This window comes from Lynx rufus, unplaced genomic scaffold, assembly GCF_022079265.1.
Source record: "Lynx rufus isolate CCGP_SWC_20201006 ecotype Redwood Valley unplaced genomic scaffold, mLynRuf1.p SCAF_13, whole genome shotgun sequence".
Taxonomy (NCBI): domain Eukaryota; kingdom Metazoa; phylum Chordata; class Mammalia; order Carnivora; family Felidae; genus Lynx; species Lynx rufus.
In genome coordinates, this window is record NW_025814827.1 from 34,109,422 (window position 1) to 34,135,099 (window position 25,678).

General features: G+C 52.8%; 1 protein-coding gene across 1 annotated transcript; it reads right to left on the bottom strand.

Moving 5' to 3' along the window:
- Positions 1–9,526: 9,526 nt before the first annotated feature.
- On the bottom strand, positions 9,527–21,726 carry DISP2 (dispatched RND transporter family member 2). Its single transcript, XM_047074728.1, has 8 exons — positions 21,614–21,726; positions 16,025–16,354; positions 15,726–15,755; positions 15,454–15,577; positions 15,075–15,190; positions 14,769–14,896; positions 14,311–14,408; positions 9,527–12,787 (listed from the first exon to the last, which is right to left on the bottom strand). The coding sequence occupies exons 1-8, from the start codon at positions 21,724–21,726 to the stop codon at positions 9,527–9,529; spliced, it is 4,200 nt and encodes a 1,399-aa protein (XP_046930684.1).
- Positions 21,727–25,678: the final 3,952 nt, after the last annotated feature.

Here is a 25,678-nt window from a genome sequence, read left to right on the forward strand (position 1 = left end):
GTCACAATCCTTCTCTTTATTTGGTCCATGATTGTTAGGGAGATTGCATGCTGATTGGCGACAGCGCAGAGCATTTGGATAGGCAGAGAGTGGTGAGTGGTAGGTGACGTTTAAAGAGGATCTGTGGACAGAAATACCTCAGGCACTTGCCCTCAGTCCTAACTTTAATAACACATGGAGATTCCCCCCTACCCCCGTGTTTAAAAAAGGTAAGCTCTACCCCCAACCTGGGGCTTGAACTCATGACCCTGAGATCAAGAGCCATATTCTCTACCAACTGGACCAGCCAGGTACCCCAACACTTACCCAGATTTTAAGAAGAGATTCAGAGCTACTCCTAGAGAATAGGGGAGGGTACTCAAGCTCTTAAAGCACTCATTCATTTCGCTCAATAAATATTTATTGAGCATTTGCTGTGTGCCAGACCATCCTTCTAACAGGACAGATGGGGGTGGGGCAACAAATACCCAGACTGACTGGCTCTGCCCTCCTGGAGTTTACAATATAGAAAATGATAAATAATCACACAAACACTAGTTACACCTCAATTAAGTGGGGGGAAGGAAACCAAGTAAATACATATTTACCAACTGTAGTAAAACTATGAAGGAAAAGCACAATGTACAATTGATGTGGGAAACAAAGGCAAATGAAAAGTTAAATTTCCTCACTGCCGATAGCCCATTGACAAGTTCTTGAAATAGGCAGAGTGACATTTCTCTAGGAACTCAGCTGCTTTGATGACACTTTGCTAAGGGCAAAAGACAATCTTAGCTTAACATTACCCAACCTCCAGGATCCTGTACGTCTATCTACTCTAACATATAAAAATTCCTTTGGAAACTTCTTTTATCTCTACCCCCCCCCCAAATGTATGTTAGCAATCATCCTCCAAGAATATGACCCACTGATATACATCTGAAGGGTCTTATGGCTGAGATTTTACTAAACAGTAATGAATTAACTTTTCCTAGCCTCAGAATCCTGGAAACCTTCAAGGTTTTCAAAATACCTTGGAGGCTTGTGCTATTCCTAACCCCTCCCAACTTGAAAGTGTATAATCGGCCACGCCTCACAATCTCAGTGCAGCTCTTTCTGCCCACAAGTCCTGTCCCTGTGATGTAATAAAACCACCTTTTTGCACTGAAGATGTCTCAAGAATTCTTTCTTGGCCATTGGCTCCGAACCTCAACGTTTTCTACACTGCTATGGCAGCAAAAGCCTGGGAAACCCAATTGAAATCGAATAGTGAGGGAAAACGCTTATGTTTGATTAATGAAAGATGAGTGGGAGTTAATCTGATGAACAATGTGGGGTAGGTAGAAGGGAGGACAAATGCAAAGTCCCAAAGCAGGATTGAGCAAGCAAGGCTGACACAGAGGAGGAAAGTGGTACAGATAAAGCCGGAGAGATAAGTAGTCAAATAGCAAGCTTTACAGGCCAAAGGTAAAGAGATTAGATTTGATCCTTAAGAGTAATGGGAAGTCATTGAAATATTAGAGCAGTAAAGTGTTATTCAATTTATATTTTAAAAAGCTCACTCTGGCTACTTCATGGAGAATGGATTGAAGGGGGCAAGGGCAAAACTAGGAGATGGCTGGGAGGCTACTGTAATCATTCAAATGAGAGATGATGGTGGCCTGGCCGCAAGGCTGGTGGTAGCAGTGAGGATTGTAGAGACCGCTTCTAGGCAAACAGCCTTGAGAGACACAATGTGGCAAGGGCCCAGAGCAACCACCTGACGGGCCCGACAGGCCACCCACCTCAAAATATCCATAGGCCCTAACTACCCAATGGGCTGCTTACAACTAGGCACGGTTACCAAAGCAGGGAAAATTCCATAGTCCATACACCTCCTCACCTTCTGCCTTTAAAAACAGCCCCCACCCACTGCCTTGTTTCAGACAGCCCCTCTGCTGTCCTGCCCACTGCTCCTTTGCGGTGTATTCCATAACCTTCTATCGCCTTCGTTCTGCCTCAGGTGAATCCTTTTGATGAGGGAGCCTGAGGTAGGTTGAGGGTAAAATACAGGCCAGCACACCTGCCCCCCAGGTGGAATATGTGTGATATTCCTGGGACAGTCCCAGCTACCCAAGAACAAAGGAAAGGGGTTTAAGTGCTTGCCATGGTAAGGTGGGAAACTAAGGCAAATGAAAAATTAAATTCCCTTACTGCCTACAGCCCACTGACAAGTCCTTGAAATCGGCAGAGTGACCTCCCTCTAGGAGCTCAGCTGCCTCAAGGATGACACTTTGCTGGGAACAAAGAGAACCTTAGCTTAACATTATCCCAAACTAGAGGACCCTGTAAGTCGACTTCCTTTACCTCAACACCCCAAGATATATGCTGGCAATCATACTCCAAGCTCATGGCCCCCTGATATACATCAGAAGGGTCTCATGACTGAGGTTTTATTAAATGGTAATAAATGGCATTTCCCTAGCAACAGCTAGTCCTTCAAGGTGCTGGAAACCTTGCTTCCAAAATTCCTTAGATACTTACTCTAATCCTGACCTGAGGGTATATAGTGAATGACCGTCAGGACCCCAGTGCAGCTCTTCCTGCCCACGGGTCCTGTCCTGTGCTTTAATAAAATCACCTTTTTGCACCAAAGACATCTTCCAGAACTCTTTCTTGGCCAATGGCTCCGGACCCCACGAACCCCCCCATCACCCTAAACTTCATCACTTTCACTGCCCATGCCACTGGCCCCACATTTGGGGGCCCCCATCCAATCAGACAGAGATCCCATTCAGACACCACAGTGATGGAAAAGAAGTAGACACATTTAAGACAGCTTTTGGAGGATAGAATTTCAGGACTCCGTGTTGGACAGGATACGGGAGAAGGAGGGGCAGGAGAGAGGGAGATCTTAAGGATAACTCCCAGGCTTGAATAACTGTGGATAGAGTCACTATTTTGTGTTGCTGGGAGATTGAGAGCTTTTTTGAACAAGGTAAACTTGAAATGCCTCTCAGACACTCAAGTGGAGTTGTCAAGTAGGCAGTTTGAAATAGGCTTTCAGCCCAGAGGAGAGTCTGGCTTGGAGATAGACTCTTAGGAGTCATGGGTGTATGGATATATTTGGGGAGGGGGGAAGCCAGGGGGGTGCCTGGGTGGCTCAGTTGGTTGAGTGTCTGACTTCAGTCAGGTCACTATCTGGAGGATCATGAGTTTGACCCCGAGTCAGGTTCTGTGCTGACAGCTTGGAGCCTGGAACCTGCTTCAGATTCTGTGTCTCCCACTCTCCCTGCCCCTCCCTCGCTCATGCTCTGTTTGTCTCTTAAAAATAAATAAACATTAAAAAAAAATAAAATAAAAGCTGAATGGGATCTCCAAGAGAAGAAGTATACAAAGAGCCTTAGGGCCAAGGATAGGGATAGCAGCATTTAGAAGTTGCAATGATAAGGTGCCAACCAAGAAACCTGATAAAGAGGTGCCACAGAGGTGACAAGACAACAAAAAGAGGGTGGTGTTTTAGAAGCCAGGAGGAGGAAGTCTTAAACTGCCAAAGGAGGGAGTGGTAAACTATTGAGAATAACTGGTAAAGAAGTCATTGGCAAGTATAGCAAAAGGAACTCTGGTGGAGAGGTAGGTCTGAGTGAAGCCACATTAAAGTGGGTTAAAGGGTACATGAGAGATGAGGAAGCAGGGATGGCAGGTGTAGACATTAAAGAATCTGTGAATGGAGTAGAGCAATTGGGCAATAACTGGAGGTGGGTTGTGGGGGTCAAGGAAGGGTTTTCTCAAAGATGCAGCTACTAGTGGATACATGTGCCGATGGGAACAAGCAGGCTGACAGGAAGAAAAGGATGCTTCAGAGGGAGAGGGGATGATCAAAGGAGAAAAGTCATACAGAAAAGGGGAAGGAAGATGGAATCTGGAGCAGCATTTTCAAAATCTTTTTTGTTGTTGTTCACCCACCTCCACAAATAATTAAAAAAAAAAAAACCAATGTGCCCTCTCACCCATTTTTAGTTGATGCCTACATTTTTTCATAATTTTAGATATTTGTAAAGGACCAACTTTACTCCTATTACATGCTTTGTAGCTCTTTATTAATTTCTTTTTTTCTTTTTTTTTTTTAATAGTAGGCTTCACGCCAAGCACAGAGCCCAGTGCAGGGCTTGAACTCATGACCCTGGGATCAAGACCTGAGGTGAGATCAAGAGTTGGATGCTTCACTGACCGAGCCACCCAGGTGCCCCTGCTCTTTGTTCATTTCTACAAATCTTTCCTTTTGGTGTTTCATTTTTGGACAATTACTATTGCCATGTCTTCAAGTTCACCAGTCTTCTTTCTGCAGTGTCTAAACTATTGTTAATTCCATCCAGTGATTTTTTTTTTTTCATCTCGGACAGCTCTGGAAGTTCAATTTGTATATTTTTAAAAACATATTCCAAGTCTCTACTTAGTTATATGAATAAAGGGAATACAACTATAACAATGTCTTTGCTGATTTTCACATAGATGTTAGTTCTAGGTCGGTGTCAATTGATTTTCCTCCTCACTATGGGTCATATTTTTCTGCTTCTTCGTGTGACAAGTAATTTTTTTTTATTAGGCCTCACACACTGTAAATTTTGGTTTTGGTGGCTGGTTATTTTTGTATTCATATGAATATTCTTGATGTTTGTTTTGGGATACAGTTACACTACTTAGAAAGTTTCATCCCTTCAGGTCTTGCTTTAAAATTTATTAGATGGGAAACAATTATTAGATGGGGTGAGCAGTGTTTAAACTAGGGCTAATAAAAAAATAAATAAACTAGGGCTAATTGAGTCCCCACTATTGAGGAAAGACACTTCTGAGAACTCCAACCAATGCTCCATAAATTATGATGTTTTCAAGTCTGGCTGATGGGAACAGGCACTATTCCAGTCCTCTATGACTATTGGCTGCTGTTCCCTCTAATCATTTTGAATGGTTCTTTCCTTAGTCTCAAGTAGTTTCCTCACATTTACACAATGAGTAGTGCTAGGCTGAATACTCGAGAGGGGTCCTTTGCAGATCTCCAGAATTCTCTGTCTCAGATGTTGGAGGAAGCAAGAGAAAGTGTTAAATGGTCATTACAAAGAATGGAAACCAGTAACTAGAACGGAAACAAGGTAGGCAGAGCTGAGGGTCCAGTGAAGTCTGGTGGTCACGAGTTCAAATCTACACCAATCTGCCCAGCTGCATGATTTTCTTTAGCAGTACTGAAGCTCTTATTAGATGTTTGTGAATCTGGTAAAATCCTGATCTTTTTCCTATGTTGAGGTATAATGTGAATAATCACACAGAGACCTGATAATGATTATAACTTTAAGGTCCTTCCAGGGCTTTTCAGCACAGAGTGGCTTTAGGACAACCAATCATTCACATAGCACATAGTGGCTTTCTTTTGTTTCTCATCTTTCCACTGAACTGAGTTACAATTTCTTCTCTTAAGCATAAACACCTACAGACCTTGAGGTATAGTCTTCCCCGGGAACAAGGGTGTGGGTAGAAAGGGTGAGGAATGGCTGTTTTTCTCTCCCCAAGTAAATGAAATCTTGATGGATGGCATGGGTGTCAGAGAGCTTGTTGTTGCCTGCGTGTATTATCAAGGGCTGAGATAAGGCCACCATGGAAGGAAAGATCAGAAACTCTCTGGACAAACGGGTGAAGGTTGTAAACCAAATGAATCTTCTTTCCCGAGACCCCTCCCAGCCCTTTCATGCACTGGGAGAAGAATGGAACGAGTTAGAGGGGGCTGAGGAAGTTTGGCTTATAAATCACTTGTGAGATGTCTCTTTCAGAATCGGGCTCAAGCTGGGATATTGCCTAAATATCATGGTATCAGTTATGCCATGTGCCAGTAAAATCTAAGATTCTGCCGGTCAAATCAATCTCTAACATTGTCAACAAAGCACCAGAGCCATGGAAGGATGGGTTTTTCCATAGTAACAAAGTATACCAAGTTACATTTTAAAAACATACAGCACGCATACTCATACTCTGAGTGTGAGTTCAAGGATCTGTAGCACAAATAGGAGAAATGACCTTAAATCCCAAATGGGTATCAACGTAGTTCTATTTTAGAGTGTCTCCGTGTTAAGAAACCATTTCTTGAATTTTTCAGAGCAAACATAAATGCTTTAACTGGTTTTCCTCTGCTTCACAGCATGCTTCTAAGCCATATACTCATTGTAACCACTGATAATATTAATAAAGTGAGTAGGTCTGCTGAAACTCAAAGGAAATTGGAAATGCTTTACATCTTGCTTTCCACAGTTGGGGCTGGAGAGGCAAGCTGGGTTACTCACTAATGTGGATTGCCTGCTGTTGGTATGGGCCCCTCTAGGTGTAAGGTGATGTTTTAGGTCACCACTGGGTTCTTCCAGTCTTTTGGGCCCGGTGGTAGAAAGAACAGATCCAGTTGGTACCTTAACTACTCTGGCTTGTCTGCCTTCCTGTAGGGTTTTGTGGCTGTGGCCTGCAAGAATGGGACCCAGAAATCCCCGAGTAGGGTCCTCAGGTGTGCCCAAATCCTCGATGCCTGCCCCACCCACCCCTTCGTATTCTAACGGAGCCAGAAAAAGCTTTTAAGCTCCAGTCCTAGACACCATGTCTCTTCTTGCAAGACACAAGAGAGGGTGTGGGGGAACAGGTTCTTTTGGTCTGGATCCCTGCTGCCCTCCCACAATACAGGGCAGAAGAGCCTTGGTGAGCTGCTCAGAAGCAACTAAGATGCTGGTCTCTCTTTTGAATCAAGGCCAGACTTCTGCTTATGCTCAGGAGGAAGGGCTCACCTCGTCCTCCCCCTGGCTGATTGTGACAGATGAGGCCAGGGCTCTCTCGGCCTGGATGTGTGGCAACAGGAGGACACGTCCATGGTGTAGAGAAGCCAAGACCCTGATGAACAGCCACAGGCCAGACAGGTGGAATTTCACTTGGACATGAAGACAGAGTGGTCCCAGCAGACCTCCCGGGGGGACGGGTCCAAGTTAGGTCCTAGTCACTGCCTCCTCCTCCTCCTGATGTCAGGGGTCAAGAGGATTTGCTTTTCTTATTTTGCAAAGGAGCCGACATATCCCTTGGTCATTCCTGCCCATGGTCTTCTCTCTCTTCCACAACTCCTGTTGTCATTCGGGTTCCTGCTCCCCTTCTGAGCTACTTGGGGTGGGAGGTAGGTCTCAACGATATAAAGAAAACACAAAACCAAAAATGCCCCTTGATTTGCCTCCAGCGTGGTCACAGACTGTTTGGCCCTAGAAAAGTCCCTTCCTGTCTGTGATACTCATCTGTAAGATGGCCTGGATCAGTGGTTTTCATGCTACATTCTGGGGAGCTGCCAGGAACTTGAGGGGTTCCCCAGGGCCTGTCTGAGAGGCACAGTAAAAAGGGGAGCTCAGCTGGCTCTGTATACCCCACCCAGAACCCACTAGAGTCACTGCTTGTTATGTTTTATATGCTGTGTTTTCACACAAGAATTCTTTGAAGGAAGGGTCCTGAGGCTACAGAGCTTGAAAACTGTTGGAATTGGGGCGCCTGGGAGGCTCAGTCGGTTAAGCGACCGACTTCAGCTCAGGTCACAGTCTTGCAGTCCATGGATTCGAGCCCTGCGTGGGGCTCTGTGCGGACAGCTCAGAGCCTGGAGCCTGCTTCAGATTCTGTGTCTCCCTCTCTCTCTGTCCCTCCCCCTTTGTGTTCTCTCTCTTTCAAAAATAAACTTAAAAAAAAAAAAAAACAAAAGAAAAGAAAACTGCTGGAATAAATGATCATTAAGGTCCCTTCCAGTCTGAGATACTTGCACTTCTGAAGCCCAGCTTGAGTTGTTTCCCTCCTGGAAGCCTTCCTGGTTACCCAGTCCTGGGTACTTGACCTCCAGCGATACTAATGGTGACAGGCATTTGGCCCTCAGCATGCCCTGCATGGTGCTGTCAGTGACCCATCGCTCCTGTGTGTCTATGTGAGCTGTTTCCCCAGCTAGAGGGAGGGCTCCTTGAGGGCAGATGTTCGATTTTCCTTCCATGCCTCCGTCTCCCCGAAGTACCGTAGGAGAGTAGGTGTTCAAGTAAATGTGCTCCAAGTGCCATCGCTCTCACGTGGGCTCAAAAACCTTGCGGAGAGACTCTGCTTTGGGGAGGAGGAGTCACCTTTTGGTCTGCTGAGAACCCCCAGAACGTCATGTCCTTAGGAAGCTGGGGGCCCTGACGCGGGGAATAGCTTTAGACTCACACACTCCCAAAAGGGGCAGGCCTGGGGTCCTGCCTTAACTGAATTCCGTTCAACCTCTACTACCCTCAGTGCCTCTCCTGACAGGGGCTCTCCGTACACTGTGGCCATGGAAGAAGCATGCCCCTGAACCCGGGAAGCAGATCAGCCAGGATGCCCCATAGCCGATAGGTTCTCAGTGGATCTGAAGGGAAGCACTGGGCAGATGCGGAGCAACTTGCAGCCAGCTCAGAGTATAGCTCTCTCTGGAGACGGAGGTCTAAAGAGAGGAAGGAAGGGAGTGTTGCACTCAGAGACACCTGTGAAGGCAGGTCGTAAGAGGGTGCCAGAGGTGAAGGGTCAAGTTAGCCACAAGCCAATGTCCCTGGGGCAGGGAGCCAGGAGAGTGGAAGTTTCAGGGGGGAGTGAGCCAGGGAAGTTGCTTCCCCCTGTACTAGTTCTGTGCCTGTGGGTCAATCGCTTAAGCTTACTTACTCTCAATGACTTTACCTATAAATTGGGGGCAGAAGGACCTGGCTAACCGCAGGCTTCCCCATAGTGACATGGTGAGACTAAGGAGAAAGTGGGTGTGCAAGTGTTCCGTAAGCTAAGAGATGCAGGATGTAAAGGATTCTTATTGTTTGTTCACAGGGGAGAGCACGCTTCGTGTACCAGAGCAGCTCCCCACGAGGGACCGTCCTGTAACTGAGAGACACTCTGAGGCTGACCAGCCCTCCTCTTCCTGCTTCATTCCCAGCAGCCGTCTCTGCCAGGCCCTGGCAAATATCTGGTCAGCCCGGGGAGTGTGAGGGGGTAGGGCTGTTCAGGAAAGAGTCACTTAATTCTGGCCCAGAGAAGCTCTCCAAAGAGAAGGAAGTGTCCTGCTGAAGAGCCCCTGAAAGGTGTGAGGCCCTGGAGGCTGCTGAGGCTCCCTAGGGCTCTTCTGGTTGGTGAGGTGCCCTGGCAGGATTCCACGGACTGAGTCCCTTCGTCCCACTTGGCTTGGGGGCTGGGTCAGCCTCGCCCTGATACCTGGAGCTACACATCTGGCCCTCCCCCTTCCAGAGGTCCTGGTTGGCATATGGGGACAAATGAGACCTCAGCAAGTTACAAGGAGAGCTTGACATTTCTCTCCAAAGACCCTCTCCACTGAATCCTCCAGATGTGGGGAGTAAGTAGCAGTCTGGACCAAGGCTGAAACATCTGGCAGGGTTTAAAATCCACAGCTGGAGAGTGAGACCTCTCCATGCTGATGCGGGCAGACACTATCAGGCTCCAGTCTGGGGCTGCCCCCCTCCTGTCACCTCTGACAGGCTCTGTGCCCCAGTCCTGCCTTCCTGGGCCTCCCTCAACTACTGTAGCCTGAAGTGTGGGTGCTGGGCCTGCGTAGCCAAACATCTGGCAGATCTGGCTGGCTGTTGGGCAGCACCACAGGGCTGCCATCCCCTGGTGCCCCACGGCCCTTCCAGGAGGAGCTGCTCTGGTGGGAGGCAGGCAGCGACGGATCATACACGGTCTCCCTCAGTGCCAGCCATAGGGTGTCTCGCTTCTCATTCAGCTGGCCCCGCTCAGGTACCGTTTGCTCCGTTTCGTCCAGGTCCTCTGGGGAGGCACCCACAGAATCTGGCACTCGGGCACTGGGCTCAGAGGTGCTTAGGCAGGTCTCGTCAGAGACGCTGAGCCCCTCCAGGGTGCTAGCTGAGGAGCAGAGGCAATCCGGAGGCTCCACGGCCTTGGGCTTGGGAGGGTGGGCCGAGGCTTCTGGTGAGGCCTGCACGGGCTCAGCCTTCTGCCCTTGGGAGTCCTGCCTGGCTTGGGTTTTGGGGCTGGGGCCAGCCTGCTTATAGGGGGAGGAGGTCTGCAGGGCCGGGCACTGGCTGAAGACTGCCTGGTGGTCCAGGAACAGCTCCCTTGGGGAGGCAGGGGCCGGTGGGGGCCGGGGGCAGCAGGGGCCATCATGCAGCTGTAGATCCTCAGAGAGCACCGAGGGCCGGTGGGACAGTTTGCTAGTGGCTGTGCTGGTGTCAAAGCTGGGACTCCGGCGCCGTGCCAGGGGCTGTAGCTCGTATTGTTCCGAGCAGGATCCGGGTGCCTTTCCCACTGGCCCTGATCTTGGGCGGCCTGCCTTTTCCCCACTAGGCTCCCCATTCCCAGCATCCCATGGCAGGTGGGCACAAGGCCAGAGGATCTGCCCACAGTTCTTCTCTGGTCCAAAGAAACAGCACAGAGATTGGAAGAAGAAGCTGGCAAAGCCACAGCTGACGCACTTGACCATCATGAGGACAATGCCCAGCTTGCGATAGAGCAGCACCGTGGCAGGCAGCATGAGCACGCCGGCCGCAAACAGGGCCGCGGCCCCCACAGCCGTGGCACAGCTGGTCTGGCGCAGCGAGAAGGCCACGCGGCTCAGGCGGTCGGGGTGTGGGCACAGGTGATAGGAGATGCAGTAGTTGACAGTGAAGTCTACTGAGAGGCCCACAGAAGCAGAGAGAAAGAGGGCTTCGGCAGTGTTGAGCTGCCATTCGAGTAGAACCAGGAGCCCCACGGTAAGCAGTACAGTGCCTGCCACCGCTGCCACGGAGAACAGGCTAAGCGGAACGTTCCAGGTGCCCAGCAGCAGTGTGGCAAACGCCAGCGCCAGAGCCAGGCCCAGCACCACAGCAGGTTCTGTGCTCAGGCTGTGTTGCAGGCTGTACAGCTCCAGATGGCTGGTAAACCAACCCCGGTGGAGGCCGGGAGGTGCCCTGCCCAGCTCCCCTGCCAGCCAGTGGCTGACTTCAGCATAGAAGTGGTGTGCTTGGCTGTAATCTGTACTGTACTGGAAGTTAGTCTGGAACTGCAGAACCAGGGCAGCCAAGCCGCCCTGGCTATTGAAGCGGGGTCCTAGGTCACGGGTGCTGTTGGGGCCTTGCTCCAGAGCCATCATCTTGAGGCAGTGCAGGAAAAGCTGGGGTGCCCAAGGGAAGCCTGAGTGGCCACAGCAGAGGCCAGGCCCCAGGCGGGCACAAGCAGGGCTCTCCACCCAGCGCTGGAGGGCCTCCATGAAGCACAGCGTGGGCCAGCCCTCGGGCTGGACACCAAAGAAGCTCTGATTCCGAGCTTCGTGGCAGAGTGCTAGCAGCCAGCGCTGGGCCTCGGGACCGCTGGCAGAGAAGGCAGGGTCACTCACCAGTGAGCTGTTGCTGCGAGGGTCCAGCGGGTCGCCAGTGTCCACGGGCAGGATGCCCCACACCAAAACCACAGGCATGTGGCCGCCCTCGCCCTGAGGCAGCCGCTCAAACAGGAACTGCTGGCGGTACTCCGCGTCGAAGCGCTCGAAGGGGTGGCTAGGCCGGAAGACCTGGCCGCGGGGCGGCGGCAGAGTGGGCAGCCGCAGACGGGGGCTAACGCCGGCGATGTAGGCGCCCCCTGCCGCCAGCGCGGCGAACCAGCAGATCCAGATGTAGCGGAACTTGATGACCCCACAGGGCAGCAGGCGCTGGAAGAGCAGGCGCGAGGTGCTGGCCGCCGCCCTCCGAAGGCCGCGGAGCCGCCGGTGCAGCGCCAGCGCCAGCCGCCGGGGCGCACTGCCGCCCCACGGGCCCTGCGCCCGGGACGCACAGCCGCGGGCCAGGTAGCGCTCGTGGAGCACGGCGGCGGAGGGCAGCCAGGCCAGCGTGAGCGCCAGGTGCGCCAGCACGGACGTGCCCATGTAGAGGGCGAAGCAGCGTACGGCCGGCAGACGGCTCAGGTAGCTGGCATAAAAGGCCGCGGCCGTGGTGAGGCCCGAGACCAGCAGCAGGTAGCCGAAATGGTGCATGGTGCGGCCCACGCGCTGTGCCAGCCCCCCGGAGGGCAGCTGGCTCTTGCTGAGGCGCCACAGGTCGAAGAAGATGAGGGTGTGGTTGGCGCAGACGCTGCTGAGCAGGACGAAGGCTGCCAGATTGACGAAGGGAAAGTAGGCCATGCGGAAGGCCACACGGTAAAGAAAGAAGGCAACCAGGAGGGAGCCCAGCACCCCCAGCAGCACCATGAGTGTGAGGAAGAGGGAGCGCAAGTAGAGGGCGATGCTGAGGAAGATGGCAGCCAGGGCCAGCAAGGGGTACACCGTGTCCTGGACCAGGTAGTGCCTCAGCAGCTCCTGCTTGAGGCCCAGGTCCATGCCAGTGATGGATGTGTAGTTGTCAGAGAGCCCCCAGGGGGTGGCTAGGCGGTCCAGGTAGATGCCCATCATAGAGGCACCCTTTGGAGTGGGCAGGAAGAGCAGGCTGTACTTGAGGGAGGGCACCTGGTAGTCAGCAGTCTGGGGGCTCAGGAAGTCCCTGTCCAGCAGAAAGTGGAGGAGTTGGTAGACGGCACTGCTCCGAGAGCACTTGGTGGGAACCTGGGCGCAGTGCGGGGGCTTGTCCTGCCCGGGGCCCAGACAAGAGGGCACCAGGGCACCGCGGTGGTAGTAGATGGCACAGGCCCGCAGAAGGGCCAGTGTTCGGGCTGCATCCGCTTGGGTCGTGTCCAGGCAGGAGGAGCGGTTGGAGAGCACGGCCACATAGTTGCCCAGGGACCAGCTGGGACAGCACTTGTTGGCTTCCGTCCGCTGGCACAGAGCCCCAAAGCGGGTATGGGAGCGGATCTGTACAGCACACACAGCGGGAGAGAGCTCAGGAGCAACGCAGGGGCCCAGGTTTCCCCAGCCCTATCCAAGGCCCCCTCACCTCCTTTCAGGCTATAGGGCAGAGGCAGAGAGGTATCTCCCCAGCCCAGTAGAAGTGGCTTGTCTCAGAGCTGCACTTGGCTCCGGACTACATCTTGACTCCATCAAAGAGGAGCCTCAGGGATGCTGCCCGAGGCCTCAGCCTGAGAGGTCCTGCCCTGAGGACCCCTGCAGGTCACACACCCCAGCTCTTCACTGCCTGAGCCAGGAGTGCCAGTGGAGTGCCAGCCACAGAGGGGTCAAGGGTCCAGGGAACTGGAAGCAAATGATGGGAAAAATGAGGCCAAAACATTCCAGGATCAGGGTCAGTGCCAAGCCTTAGCCCCCCACCTCTGTCCACAGGTCTGCTTAAACCCTCTTAGGGCCAGGGCTGTTTCTTTTACAGACCCCATGTCTCCTTTTCTCTCCCACCTGCTGTTGACACAACACATCACAACAGCTGGTGTAGTTTGGGAGGGCACGGGCCTGGGGAATCAGAGGCCCGGTTTTGTCACCAACTGGATGTACTGTACGGCCTTGGGCCTGAGATCGTGGTGACAACAGTAACATTTATTAAGAGATTTCTGGGGCGCCTGGGTGGCTCAGTTGGTTGGGCGGCCGGCTTCGGCTCAGGTCATGATCTCGCGGTCCGTGGGTTCGAGCCCCGCGTCGGGCTCTGTGCTGACAGCTCAGAGCCTGGAGCCTGTTTCAGATTTTGTGTCTCCCTCTCTCTCAGACCCTCTCCCATTCATGCTCTGTCTCTCCCTATCTCAAAAATAAATAAACGTTAAAGAAAAAAAATTAAAAAAAAAAGAGATTTCTATTGCCAATCACTATGACAAATTCTATCTTGTTTAACATCCCTATGAGACAAGTACCATTATTTTCTCCATTTTATATATGCAAAGCCTGAGGCACTGAGAGGTTAAGAAACATGCCTGCAGTCACACAGCTAGGGAGTATTAGAACTGGCCTTGAATTTAGGCATCTGACTCCAGGGCGCATGTTAAGGCATCTTTTGGTACTTTGAATTCACTTGTATGGAGTGCCTTGGGCTACTCAGTGGTGTTCGCACTGTTTTTAGCAGCAAATCTTTCTTCAGATGTTATGGTATATGGCTTTCCAGTTGGCATGGTTGGATTGGCACTGCTTGGGTTGATGGAGGCTGGGGGCCTTGGGCTGGGTCCTCCTCAACAGCTCTTGAAGCTTTTCTTCGGGACCTTTTGAAAATGCCCAGGCTCCACATAGTCTGTGTCTTGGCTCTTATAAAAAGTTGAATCTTCTTTCTCCACCCCGACCTGGAGCCTCTCAACAGGGTTGGAATAATTTTCTAAGCAGGGAATATTCTTCCCTAGTCCACCCTGGCAGTCCTGGTTCAGCTGTATTTCCTTGAGATCAGGTCCCTGATGTCCCTGCCCCACCCCCACACCCCCCAACCCCTGGCACCTCCCCAGTCTGCTCACCTGGTCCCGTTCCATGCGACACATGGAATGGATGGCGTGCAGGTTCCACAGGCTGCCCGCTGAGGTCGACATGAACACCAGCTGTGCATAGCTCTTCTCTGCAACACACCCCACCCCCCGCCCCTTCCAGAGCTCAGCTCTTTGGCATCAGGTCCTGGGCCCACCAGAGGGAAGACGCTTACCCAGGGCCATATGAGGTTCAGAGTCTCAGGAGTCTGAAACCTGTGCCAGGCTGCCTGATCCGGTGCTCCACCCCCACCCAGCTTGACTCTGTGTGGCTGGAGTACCCGAGACCTGCCTCAGCCTCCCAGCTGTAACCCAACTTCCTTGACTTGAACATGGCCAGCCAACCTCCTTCCTTTTCTGTCTGCCCACATTTGTTCTCCTGAGCCCTCCTGTTCTAGTAGGTAGGAAGGGGACCACCATGAAAGGCAAGAACTGGCTAGGCTGCAGCTTACCAGGGGGACCACAAAAGAAGTCCTCCTGCCCTCTGTCTTCCAGGGGTTCCACCATCCTTCGAGGCCGGACCAAGCCCTCCTGGGCACTGCTCCAGGGTGTGGGGCTCAGAGTGGTGTGGGGGTTTGAGCTGAGGTAGAGAGAAAATCTATGCCAGGCACCATCAAGGGGTAGGGGCTCAGAGGAGGCCAGATACCACTCCCCAGGGGATCCCAGCAAGTCCCTCTGACCTGCATTTGGGGAGGTCACCCAATGCCCCCTCTCTTTCCCCCATTCGCTTCAACAGCGGAAAGGTGGGAACCCACTACCTGTTCAGCTCAAAGTCTGGGGAAAGAGAAAGCAGCTTCCTGGGGCCTGTGAGGGCTTGCAGTGCTCTCCAGACCACTAGCTTGCGCCCAACGTCTGTGTCTCGAGGCTCAAAACCCTGCAGGAAGGAAGACAGAGAAGATCAGGCAGGAGGAGGGGTGCTCCGTCTGGCTCTTCTTGGCTCTGCCCCTTTGCATCCCTGGAGCAGAGAAGGCCAGTCCACCTGTCTGGATTGTTGGATGAGAGTATCGCCCCTGTACCGTTTCCCCAACGTGCACTGCCACCCCACTCCAGCTGTGCCGTCCAACTTTCTGCCCCAGACAGAGCCGAGGTGGCCAGGCCTGGGGGCCCCTATCCCTTCCCTGTCCCGCCCTTTCTTACCAGCAAGGGCTTGGAGAAGTCGGGCAGTCGGTCCCCCAACAGTCCAGCCAGGGTGCAGAGGAGGATGACAGCCAGACACAGCAGCAGCATGGCCACCGGCCACTCGGCAATCAGCTGGGAATAGCTGGGAAAGAGGAAGAGAACCCACACGAATTGGTGTTGGGTAAGGCAGCAAGGTATGGTGAGCTTAGGAGTCACCAAGAAGGGGTGGTGGGGCCAAACTTGGCACCAGCCTAGTCACCCTTAGGGGGCCAGAGAAGGCCCAGGCCTACCTCTTTGGCATCTGGAAGGCCCGTTCCTGCCTGTGGAAGAGAAGAAAAGATACTTGCTTGTCAGAGCCCTCTTGCAGGGTGGGAGGTAGAGGAAGATGGTACTAACCCTTACAGGCTGTTCTACTCCCAAGCTCCAACCCTTACTTCCTCCTCCATCCAGGCTGCCTCCTCCATCAGAGGCAGGAAACATCCTGGGCTGCCTCCTAATGAAGGAGTCCTGAGCCCCAGGGGCTCACTCCACTTTGAAGCCTTGCCCCACCTTCCAGTGGCAGCTTGCAGGCTGCTGAACCCCTCCTTACCTGACACTGACCACATGGTGCTGCACGGATGGTGGCTTCCAGGCCCCATCTCGCTGTGAGGGGGCTGGAGAAGGGCTGAGGCTAGAGCCATGGGAGCATAGAGCTGCCCGGTCCCCAAGCCCTGGCAGGGAACTGTCCCCCCGGTATTCCTGTGGTGCCTTGGGATAGGTGAAGTGTGCAGGGGCCAAGGGGCTGGACGGGCCCCCAGGCTGGAGGGTGGAAGTCGCTGGTGGGGGTCCTGAAGAACTGGAAGGTTCCTCAAGGGGGCAGCTGTGGAGAGAGCAGCTCTTCTCTGGGCTTGCCTCAGGGGCCACAGCCTTGCTTTGGGACCTGTTGAGAGAGGAGACAAGGGTGATGGGGGCGGGGGTCATCCCATGCCCCATCATTGTTCAGGAGTCGGAGGCAAGGAGCCGGGGGCTTGGGGTTGTTCTATTACTAGTCCTGGGGGAGAGGTGAGGAGGGTGCAGGCTACTCCCCAGCCTACCTCTTGGGTCCGCTATCTCATTCACTCATCTGTCCACACACTCAAAAAACGTTATTGGCAGAGCCTGGCACATGCTGAACACTGTGCTTTTACATATATGGTGTCCTCTATTCCTCACAAAAACCCTACAGGGGAGATACTTTCCTTGTTTTATAGATTTGAAAGTAGGTTCAGTGAGCCATGAAGCGCTGGGCCTTAAACCCAGGTCTGACTTGCAGTCCTGTGCTCTTCCGGCTGCAGTCATCTGTTCATTCTCTTGTCGGACATTTATTGAGCACCTGCTGCAATCTTGGTCCCACCTTAGAGCCTGTGAACTTTCTCCTCCTTCAGCTTGGGGTGCTCCACCCCCAGATAACTGCATGGCTCATAGCCCCTCTTTAGTCTCTGTTCAACTATTACCCTCTTAGAGAAGCCTTCCCTGACCACCCTTTCTAAATAATCACCTGTCAGCTCTCTATCCCCTTACCCTGCTTTGTATTTCTTCACAGCATTTGCCCCAACCAGACCTTATAGTGTTGTCGTGTTTATTGCCTGACTTGCAAATGGAATGTGAGCTCCAGGAGAGCAGGGTCTGGTGCATTTGTTCATCTCTGCAGCCCTCGTGCCTTGAAGAGTGACTTGCACTCAGAAGGTGCCCAGGGAATGTTTGCTGAATGACTACTGAGCACTAGATAGGCTGCTAATAGTGGTCCTGGGATGAATAGGGCCTTTGGCCTCTAGGCACTCATGGTAGGCAGGAGATGTTGATAACAGTCCAACATGTTGGGTGCTGTGAGAGAGGAAGTCAGAGGGCTGAAGGAGCCCAGAGGAAGGCCCAGCTTTGATAGGGGTGTGAGGTTTAGGGTATGCCAAACCTCAGGGAAGGTTTGGCACAGGCAAGTGCTGCCCTTCCACCAGCCTTGGGCCATGGGGCAGAAGGTTTGCTTTATAAGAGTGTGCACAGTTGGGAGAGGGAGTTGGGACCCCCAAGGAACTTGCTAAGGAAGAATTGGCAATAGATTCTTCTTTCCAAATTACTCATGAGAGCAGCTCTCGGTGCATGGATGCAGCCCCACTCCTTGGGTGCAGGGGGAGGTGGAGTCCCACCCAGTGGCAGGATTGCCAGACCTAAGACGAGAGAAGATGTCCACAGAACAGAGTAGCTGAGGGCTATGGAGGGTTTCCAGAGGGGCTTCGGACTGGGAAGCCCTGGCAGAGTTCTGTCTTCTCTCCCCATTCACCTGACTCACCTGGCTGGCCAGAACTTGTGTAGTTGTGTCGTTTACGCTGAGCCAACCCTGGCTTCCGGCCCTGCCTGCTGCACTGCTGAAAGGGTTATATGCCAGAGTCCCAGCCATGGTGGCAAGTAGACATTGCCCAGGGAGGCTGGGTTCTGCCCAGAGACCAAGTAGAGGAAGTGGATAGAATAGGTAAGCTCTTCCTCCTCCACCCAGAAGGACGACTGGCTGGCATAGCAGTCTGGGAAAGGATGAGCCCCATGCTGAGAGCAAAATGGGGGAGCACTGGAGGTGGGCTCCTGGCTCTATCATCCTTTAGCTCTGGGGCCTTGGGAAAGACACAATTCTTGGAGTGCTGGCATCCTTGCCTATTGAGTGAGAGTATGTTGATAATGCCCCCTCTCCGTTGGGTGTGGGAATTAACTGATACAACATACGTGAGGTGCCTGCCATGGAGCCTGGCATGTGGAAGATACATTTGCTTTCCTGCCCCTTCCCACACTCAGTTCTTCAGGAAGCATATAATTTAAGAAGTATGTTTATATTTACAATTTGACCTCTTTAGGCACCTCAGATAATGTATCTCCATTTTAGAACTTCTCGCACCTTGAGAATCTCATTACATATATAATTATAAATACTTTCCTTTTTGTTATCTAAAAGCTACGTCAGAATTTGATCTTATGGTTTAAATCACTGATACTTATTGGGGCACCTGGGTGGCTCAGTCCATTAAGTGTCCGACTCTTGACTTCGGCTTGGGTCATGATCTCGCAGTTCATGGGTTTGAGCCTGCATTAGGCTCTGCACTGACAGTGTGGAGCCTGCTTGGGATTCTCTCTCTCCCCCACCCTCTCTCTCTCTGCCCTCCCCCACTGGCTCTCTCCTTCTCTCTCTCTCTCTCTCTCCCCGCCAAAAAAATAAATAAATAAACTTTAAAAAATCACTGATACTTATTTTTAAACTAACTCGACCTTTAGAAAAATAGGAATTTGACCAAAGATGTTCTAAAAGAAGACCTCAGATGACCCATAGAATTGATATAGCAGCCAGCGTCCTGGCAGATAAAAGACCTTATTGACCCCTCCCCATGGGCCAAAGGGAGGCTGGATAAAGCTGGATAAATGGCCAGGTTTATGTGCATAAGTGTGGACATGTACTTCTTTAAGGTGTTTTTTTTTTTTCCTGCAGGTCTTTTTTTTGGCACCTACCACATGCTGGGCACTGTTTTTGGTCTGGGTTAAATCCTGAAGGCATGAATATGACCCATTAGTCTTGGTCTCCCTCTTTATTTTTATTATTTTTTTAAGATTTTATTTTTTAAAGTAATCTCTATAGTCAATGTGGGGCTCAAACTCACAATTCCAAGATAAGAGTTGCATGCTCCACTGACTGAGCCAGCCAGGTGCTCCCTGGTCACCCTCTTTACATCAAAGCCTGCCTTCCAAGGGTCGGTGGGGGGGGGGGCAGCCAGGGGGCCTTTCCAGCTGCCCATGGCCTTAGAGCACTCACTGAGCACTGGGCTTTTCCTAGGAGCCAGGCCCTTCCACTTGGAGTGTCTGGTTTTGTTTTGTTTTGTTTTGTTTTTTCTTCAAGAAGGGAAGCACTTTGGAGGTGCTGGAGGAGAAAGGAAATACTCTCCCTTAACCAGTCTGCCAAAGCTCGTAAGCCTGCATCGTTCTTTAGCTGGCTTTGTTCAAGGGGGGATTCCAGCCTCTACCATTGGTTTGCTTCTATGGGGGTCTCCCTGGCCCCAGCCCCTTCTTTTACACCCCCTTATCCCTATCCAAGGACCTAAGATCAGCTGGTTCTAAATCTCATCTTTCTTGACAGTGCCCATCATTGTCAGTGTGGCAAAATTTGAAACCCTCCACATTCCAGACTCAACCCTCCCAAGAAGAAGAGCCAAACTCTTTTGAGAAAAAAAGATTTCTCCTGCCAGCTCCTGCTGCCCTCTGTTCCCAGGATACCTAGTGATAATACAAGTTAAACATCCCAGGCCTTGCCTCCCCAGGCAGCTTTTATTCTTACCCCCTCAGTTCCATCGCTCTGATGAGGGTGAGAAACTTCCTAGGCTGGCCTGCAACCCAAGTGACTGGGGCAGGCAGGCAGCGGGATGGAAAGTGGTGACACAGGCTTCATCAAGAGGCCAAAGCTAAAGCAGCCATGGCCTGGCTGACAGGGCCCCAGACACAGAGCCCCTACACGGAAGACTCATAAGAGATAAATGTACATGTGCATCAACAGCACCCCCAGGCCCACAGACACATAGCCATATGGACATCCATGTGATCCCGCAGACAGGCCTAGACAGATGAGGGAGCAATTCATGCCACTAGGAAAATAAAAAGGTAATTAAAAAAAAGAAACAGAGAATGAACTATTTCAAATTGCTCTGTAGTTAATGCATTAGTAAAGGACTGTGTGTGCTTACACACGTGCAGTTTTATTCACTGTGTATCTAACCCTAGAGTAGTCCTTAGCTCAGCAGGAACATATTTGTATTTCTTGAATTGAACTGTGTCCCTTCACCTGCTTAGTGCCCAGGGTCTCTGGAGAAGTGCAGAGAGAGGCCAGAGGTCCCAGGGAGTTGCTGAAGGAGAGCAAGTGGTTCCTGTGCCCAAGAATGATCCTCATGTGCAGGGAAAGTGATTAGACTAGATAGGGTTTATCCTTGGTAAAAGAAATATCCACGGCAGCAAATGACTCTCCAGCCCCTTCTAGGGATGCTCCTGGTCCCAGGCCCCTGCCCTGCTGTGTCCTGCTCCTGTCATGTCCGTCCCTAGCTCCTTGGTCAGGCCATAGTCTCAGGTACCCCCTGGTCCAGGGAACACATCCATCCTATTTCACCTCCTTGAAGAAAGCTCTGTGCCTTTCAGAGTGAAAGGTGGCTAAATCTATCCAGGCTGATGTGTTGACAATAGAGGGAAGAGAACATTTTTCTCCACTTGTGGGGCCTCCTCTTTGCTCTGAGGTACAGAATGTACATTTTAACTGGTGCAGTGTAGACATATGTCCATCTCTGTTTTTTGCCCCCAAATAATACCTCTTATTTCAGTCCAGGCAAGAGAGAGACAGGCAGTATCATGTCAGGGGAGGAATTCTGAGGGTGGCAGACCAGGCAGGGCACAGAAATTGCGCCATATTGCTACCTGGCTGGGCTGTTCCCTCACACATATGGTGGAGGAAGGTGGAGGAGAGGCACCAAGATCTGGGTCCTCAGAGAGAAGGTGTTCCTCTTGTCCCACCGGCCTAGGGCTCCTTCAGGGATAGTACTGACCGCGGCCTGAGCCTTAGAGCCTGCCCACCCTAGCGCCTCCAGGGCCTGTCGGTGGCTGCCACACGCGGGCACTCAAGCCCACATGTGCGCAGCCGGCCATACAGGGCAGACTGGAGACTGACGGTGATGTACAAAGACAGTCCTTGGCGTGGCGGCGAGTGTCTGCTCTCCCCAGGACACACACCTTGGGGATCCTCCTGTCTACCCTGCACGCGCACCTTCGAGTACACTGACATGCTGAAACCCAGACTGCGGGCTGCGGGCTTGGAGCTTACTGAGAAGATGCGGGGGCAGGGCCTAGACGGAGGGGCTCAGAGGGCTGGAGGGGCGGAGGAACCCCCGGCCTTAGAGGTAAGGTAGGAACAGTGGGTGGGGCAGGTATTGGGCAATGAGGGCGACGGGGACTGACAGTAGGGGGTATCAGGGAGGGAGAAAATTGACCCGGCAGAATGAGGGCGTGGCCAGGGGGCCGGTAGCTCGGGGCGGTGGAAGGGGTTCTGGGAGGGGCTGGGGAATGAATGAGGGAGACATATGGCGGCTACAGGGATACCTGGGGCGGGGGTGCTGGGAAGGTCTGCGAGCCGGGTCTGCGGAGCGGTCCGCCCTACCTGTCCGGGGAGCTGCCGTCTGGGGCCAAGGGTTCCTCCTTGGGCTGCTGCTCCTCTTCCGGACCCGGGCCGGGAGCCGGACCGCTGCTGCTGCTGCCGCTATCAGCGTCCATGCCCGTGGGCGGCGCCGCTGTCCGGGAGCTGGTGCTGAAGCGGCGGCGGTGGCGGGCTCCCGCGCATGCGTCAGCGCCAGGAGGACCGATCCGTGGGCGGGGCCGACAAGAGCCCAGCCAATGGGCGCGGCACCAGGGGTGGGGACAGAGGCTTCTCCCCGCGCGGCTGCCTGGCGCTGGAGGCTTTGCAGTCTTTAAAGACCCCGGGACTGGTAGTGGTGGCCCCCTCTACCCAGGCCAAGTCTGAGAGCTGCTGTTAGAGGGGCCCAGCTGTCTGGCTGTAGTCTGCACATTGGCCTTTCCCAGGGGGACATCGGTCTTCCCGTAAGGGACCAGGAAGCGCGACTTCAGGCACCGTGCAGAGAGCCTCACAACTTGACACGCACTCTTACAGCCGGAAAGAGGGAGAAGCTTCCACACCCGCACTTCACTGTGCAGGGAGCCGAAGGATTGAGAGGTCTGGCAGTTTAAGTTCCACATTTCTCTCGGCTTTGCTCAGCAACCACCCCCTCCTTCCCAATGGGATTAGCACTATTCATGTTGGGTCTTTCTTCACGTTTCTCTGGACCTGGACCTGAGTTTGCACCCCTCAGGCGTGGAGCCCGGCTTCTGTTATTCAAGTGCTGAGTGTGGGGTGTGGGAAGAGGGAGAAGAGAGAGAATTCGCAGCTCTTTTTCTTATAATCACCCCCTTTCCGGCCTGGAAGGTACTCAATAGCCACTCACTTTAGGACACTTGCTGCCTCTACCATCAGGGAATGACTGTCAGGGAGGGGAGGCATGATGGGCCTGGGACAGGCCTGGGTAGAGGGCTAGTAATAGATATGGGTGGTGTGAGAGGTCTGGGAGTTGGGGATTGGAGGGAGTCCCAGATGTGGGATTTGGATGGACAGAAAGTGTTTCACAGCAAGCAGGCTGGCTGTATATGCAGGGAGGTGCCGTGGCTGAGGAATGGGCCTTGGGAGAGAGTCAGAACCTACCAGCATTTAGAATATAGATGTCCCTAAGTTATGTGCAAATGCCACTCTATGCAAGGCGTAGGTCACTAGCAGATGGAGTGGGAGAACCTAGAGGTATATGTAGAAGTGGTGGGCCTGCCTTGAATAGCTTACAGTTTGGCTGGAGATATAAAAAGCCAGATCATAAGTTGGTGCTAAGTGGGTAGGGTGTGGTCAGGCCCATGTGATGGTATAAGCTGCACAGAAGGGGACAGTGTACAACGAGGACCTCTCTCTTCCTAATGGGCTTTAGGGAAGGCTTCATGTTGATGCTGGAGTTTCACCTGGCTGAGAGGGAAGGTATTCTTGAACTGGGAGTGGGAAGGGGTGGTGGTGATGAAATAGGTAAAGTTAAGGAGGCTGGAGAGTTCAGAGAATGGTGAGAAATACATCTGGACAGTAAGGATCTGTTGAGGGCTTTTGATCTGTACAGTGAGACATCTAGATGGAACCTTGGAAGGTCCGTCAGGTCCAGGTCAGTGTATATGATGGGGTTAAATGATGAGGACGCAGTTGAGACTGTTTGATGTGAGAGGGCCAGAGTGAAAAGGAAAGGAGGGGTGGACTTATACAAGCGTATGCTATGGGCACCATGGGAGCCAAGCTTCTGAGAGTGCCTGGCTGGGTGCTCATTTGTATAACTAGAGGCCACCAGGCCACTTGGGTACCAAGTTGGATATGAAGGAAGACAGACTCTTTAAGAGTAAAACATGGCTTCTGGGAGGCTGTTTATTAGAAAGAGGAGATTCTGGTTCAGGCTCCATGCCAGGTCAGCAGGGCAACCCACTCACACTCCCCATTCTTGTATCCTCTTTCTTCTGCTTCCTTAGTGAGGTGGACCAGGTTGGGGCCCACAGGGCCCTGGGGGGTGGCTTCCCCCCGGACAGTGCCCTGGGTCATGGCCAGGGGGGTGCCCACAGGGCCCTGGGGGGTGGCTTCCCCCAGGACAGTGCCCTGGGCCATGGCCAGGGGGGTGCCCACAGGGCCCTGGGCGGTGGCTGCCCCCAGGACAGTGCCCAGGACCATGGCCAGGGGGGTGCCTTTCCCCACAACAGGGCCCAGGGCCATGGCCACCACCATGGCAGTGCCCCTGTGGAAAGCCAAATGAACAATGTTAGAATCAGAGGTCAGTGCCAGTCTTTCCCAAGATCAACTTCCCTCTTCCCCGCCCTTCCCTTCATTCTCTGTTGTAGAGAACTCTGGGTTCCTGGGCACTAGCAGGGGATCGTGGTGGAGGGCTGGAAGGCAGGGACCGCAAGGGATGAAGCCAGAGCACTAAGCAGACAAAAGCGGAGGAACCTAGATTCAGTCGTTTCTATTCCTTGAGTCAAGATAGGACTCCCACTCCCTGGACCTTGGTTTCTTTCATCTGTATGTAAGAAGCAGAATTATCTCATCTTCTCCCTTCTCTCACCCAGGAACCCTTACAGAGTGATTAGAGATTTTGCCAGGCTAGGAACTGCAGGATGACTACTGACAAGTAAGGGTACGGCTATAAAGGAGCTTACACTGAGGGCCAGGGACAAAGAGGCAACAAAAGGCAGGGTTAGGGGAGATGCAGGATTTGAGGAGGAAGACAAGGGTAGCTGTCTGGTGGGTGGGAGGGTGGGAGGAGACCAAAAGTGGGGGGTAGCAAAGTGAGGGTGTACACGTTCTCTATGTAAGTACAGTGTGTGTGTGTCCATGTGTAGGTACAATGGTGTGTTCTCCGTTTACGTGCAAATAGTTATATCTGTGTACATGTGCATGGGTGGGTACATACACATGCCTGCTGTGCACACAGATACGTGCATATGGGTGCATGTGCATGGTTGTGTGTGCATGACAGTGGGTGCGTGTGTGAGCCCATGCCTGTCCCTGAGTAGGTGCCAGACTCAAGAAACCAGGAAGAATAAAAATAGTAAAATCAAGGCTTTATTGCCTCAGCCAGAAGAGGCCGGAAAGAGTGTGACTTAACTTTCTGTCTTTCCTGGAACCACTCCTGAGGCTCCAGGGCCAGAGGAGTTTCTTTGCCTCTTGCCACAGGCCCAGGGAAGAGAAGAGAGACACCAACCACCTTGCTTCTGGTGCTGGAGCACTGGGGGGCCTGGAGCCCTGAGGGGGTAGGGGTGGGGCTCTGCCCCTATCCCTAATCTGCTTCTTTCTCCGAGGCCCAAATAAAGGCTTGGCACGGGCGAGGAAAATGCAGGCTCCAGGGCCAGGGGCCTTCCTGTGACCATGTTAGAGCAGCCCCTTCCTCCTCCAGGCTCAGCGATGCCTGGAAACAGCCACTTCCCACCCCGCCTGCCTTCCCTTCTATGGCTCTCCTTGCAGTGGGGCCAGTTCCAGGCCTAGGAGCCCGGTCCGCTGGTGGTAGCCAGTGGAGGGTGGGGGGTGGGCAGCCTCTCTTCTCTGGCAGAGGCAGGTCATTGGGGCCCTGCAGTGTGGTTGGGGTTTGGGAGCAAGCCAGCCACCCAGGGAGGCTGTGGGGGTAGTCAGGAAAGCAGAGAAACATGGAACAGGCGGGGAAGCAGCAGGAGAGAGGCTGAGATGGGGAGGGGATGTGAGGAAGCAGGAGAGACAGATGGGAAAACAGGAGAGGAGCCGAGGAGAAGGCTGCAGCCGGCAGGGGGTGGAGGAACACCGCAGTGCCCCTGCCTGCTTGCCAGCGGGGCTGATGGCCGAGCCTGCTCCCTACTCTTCATTTCAGGACGGTCATGGTTGTCCCCTGAAGGTCTAGGAAGGGGGCTGAAGGTCTGGAGGACATAGCAGCGGGGAGGAGAAAGGGGAGACAGCTGGAGAGATTTCCTACCTTCGGACCTGTGGGAGAGGAAAGGAGAAAAAGCAGCGGCTTTGGTCATTTGGTTCTGCAGTGAGATACCTGTCCTTTCCCTGGTGCTGATTTTGTGGTCACCACCCCCCAGCCCCAAAAAGGCTCCTCAGACTTGGTCACTTGCCTGACCATCCCTCCTTCTC

Excerpts from the sequence above, each read along its gene's own strand:
- DISP2 (XM_047074728.1), bottom strand. The coding sequence starts at position 21,726 with ATGGACGCTGATAGCGGCAGCAGCAGCAGCGGTCCGGCTCCCGGCCCG. Across the intron at positions 16,355-21,613 it reads GACGGCAGCTCCCCGGACAG|GTCCCAAAGCAAGGCTGTGG; the intron begins GTAGGGCGGACC and ends CTCTCTCAACAG. Across the intron at positions 14,897-15,074 it reads CCAGACTTTGAGCTGAACAG|CTCAAACCCCCACACCACTC; the intron begins GTAGTGGGTTCC and ends TCTCTACCTCAG.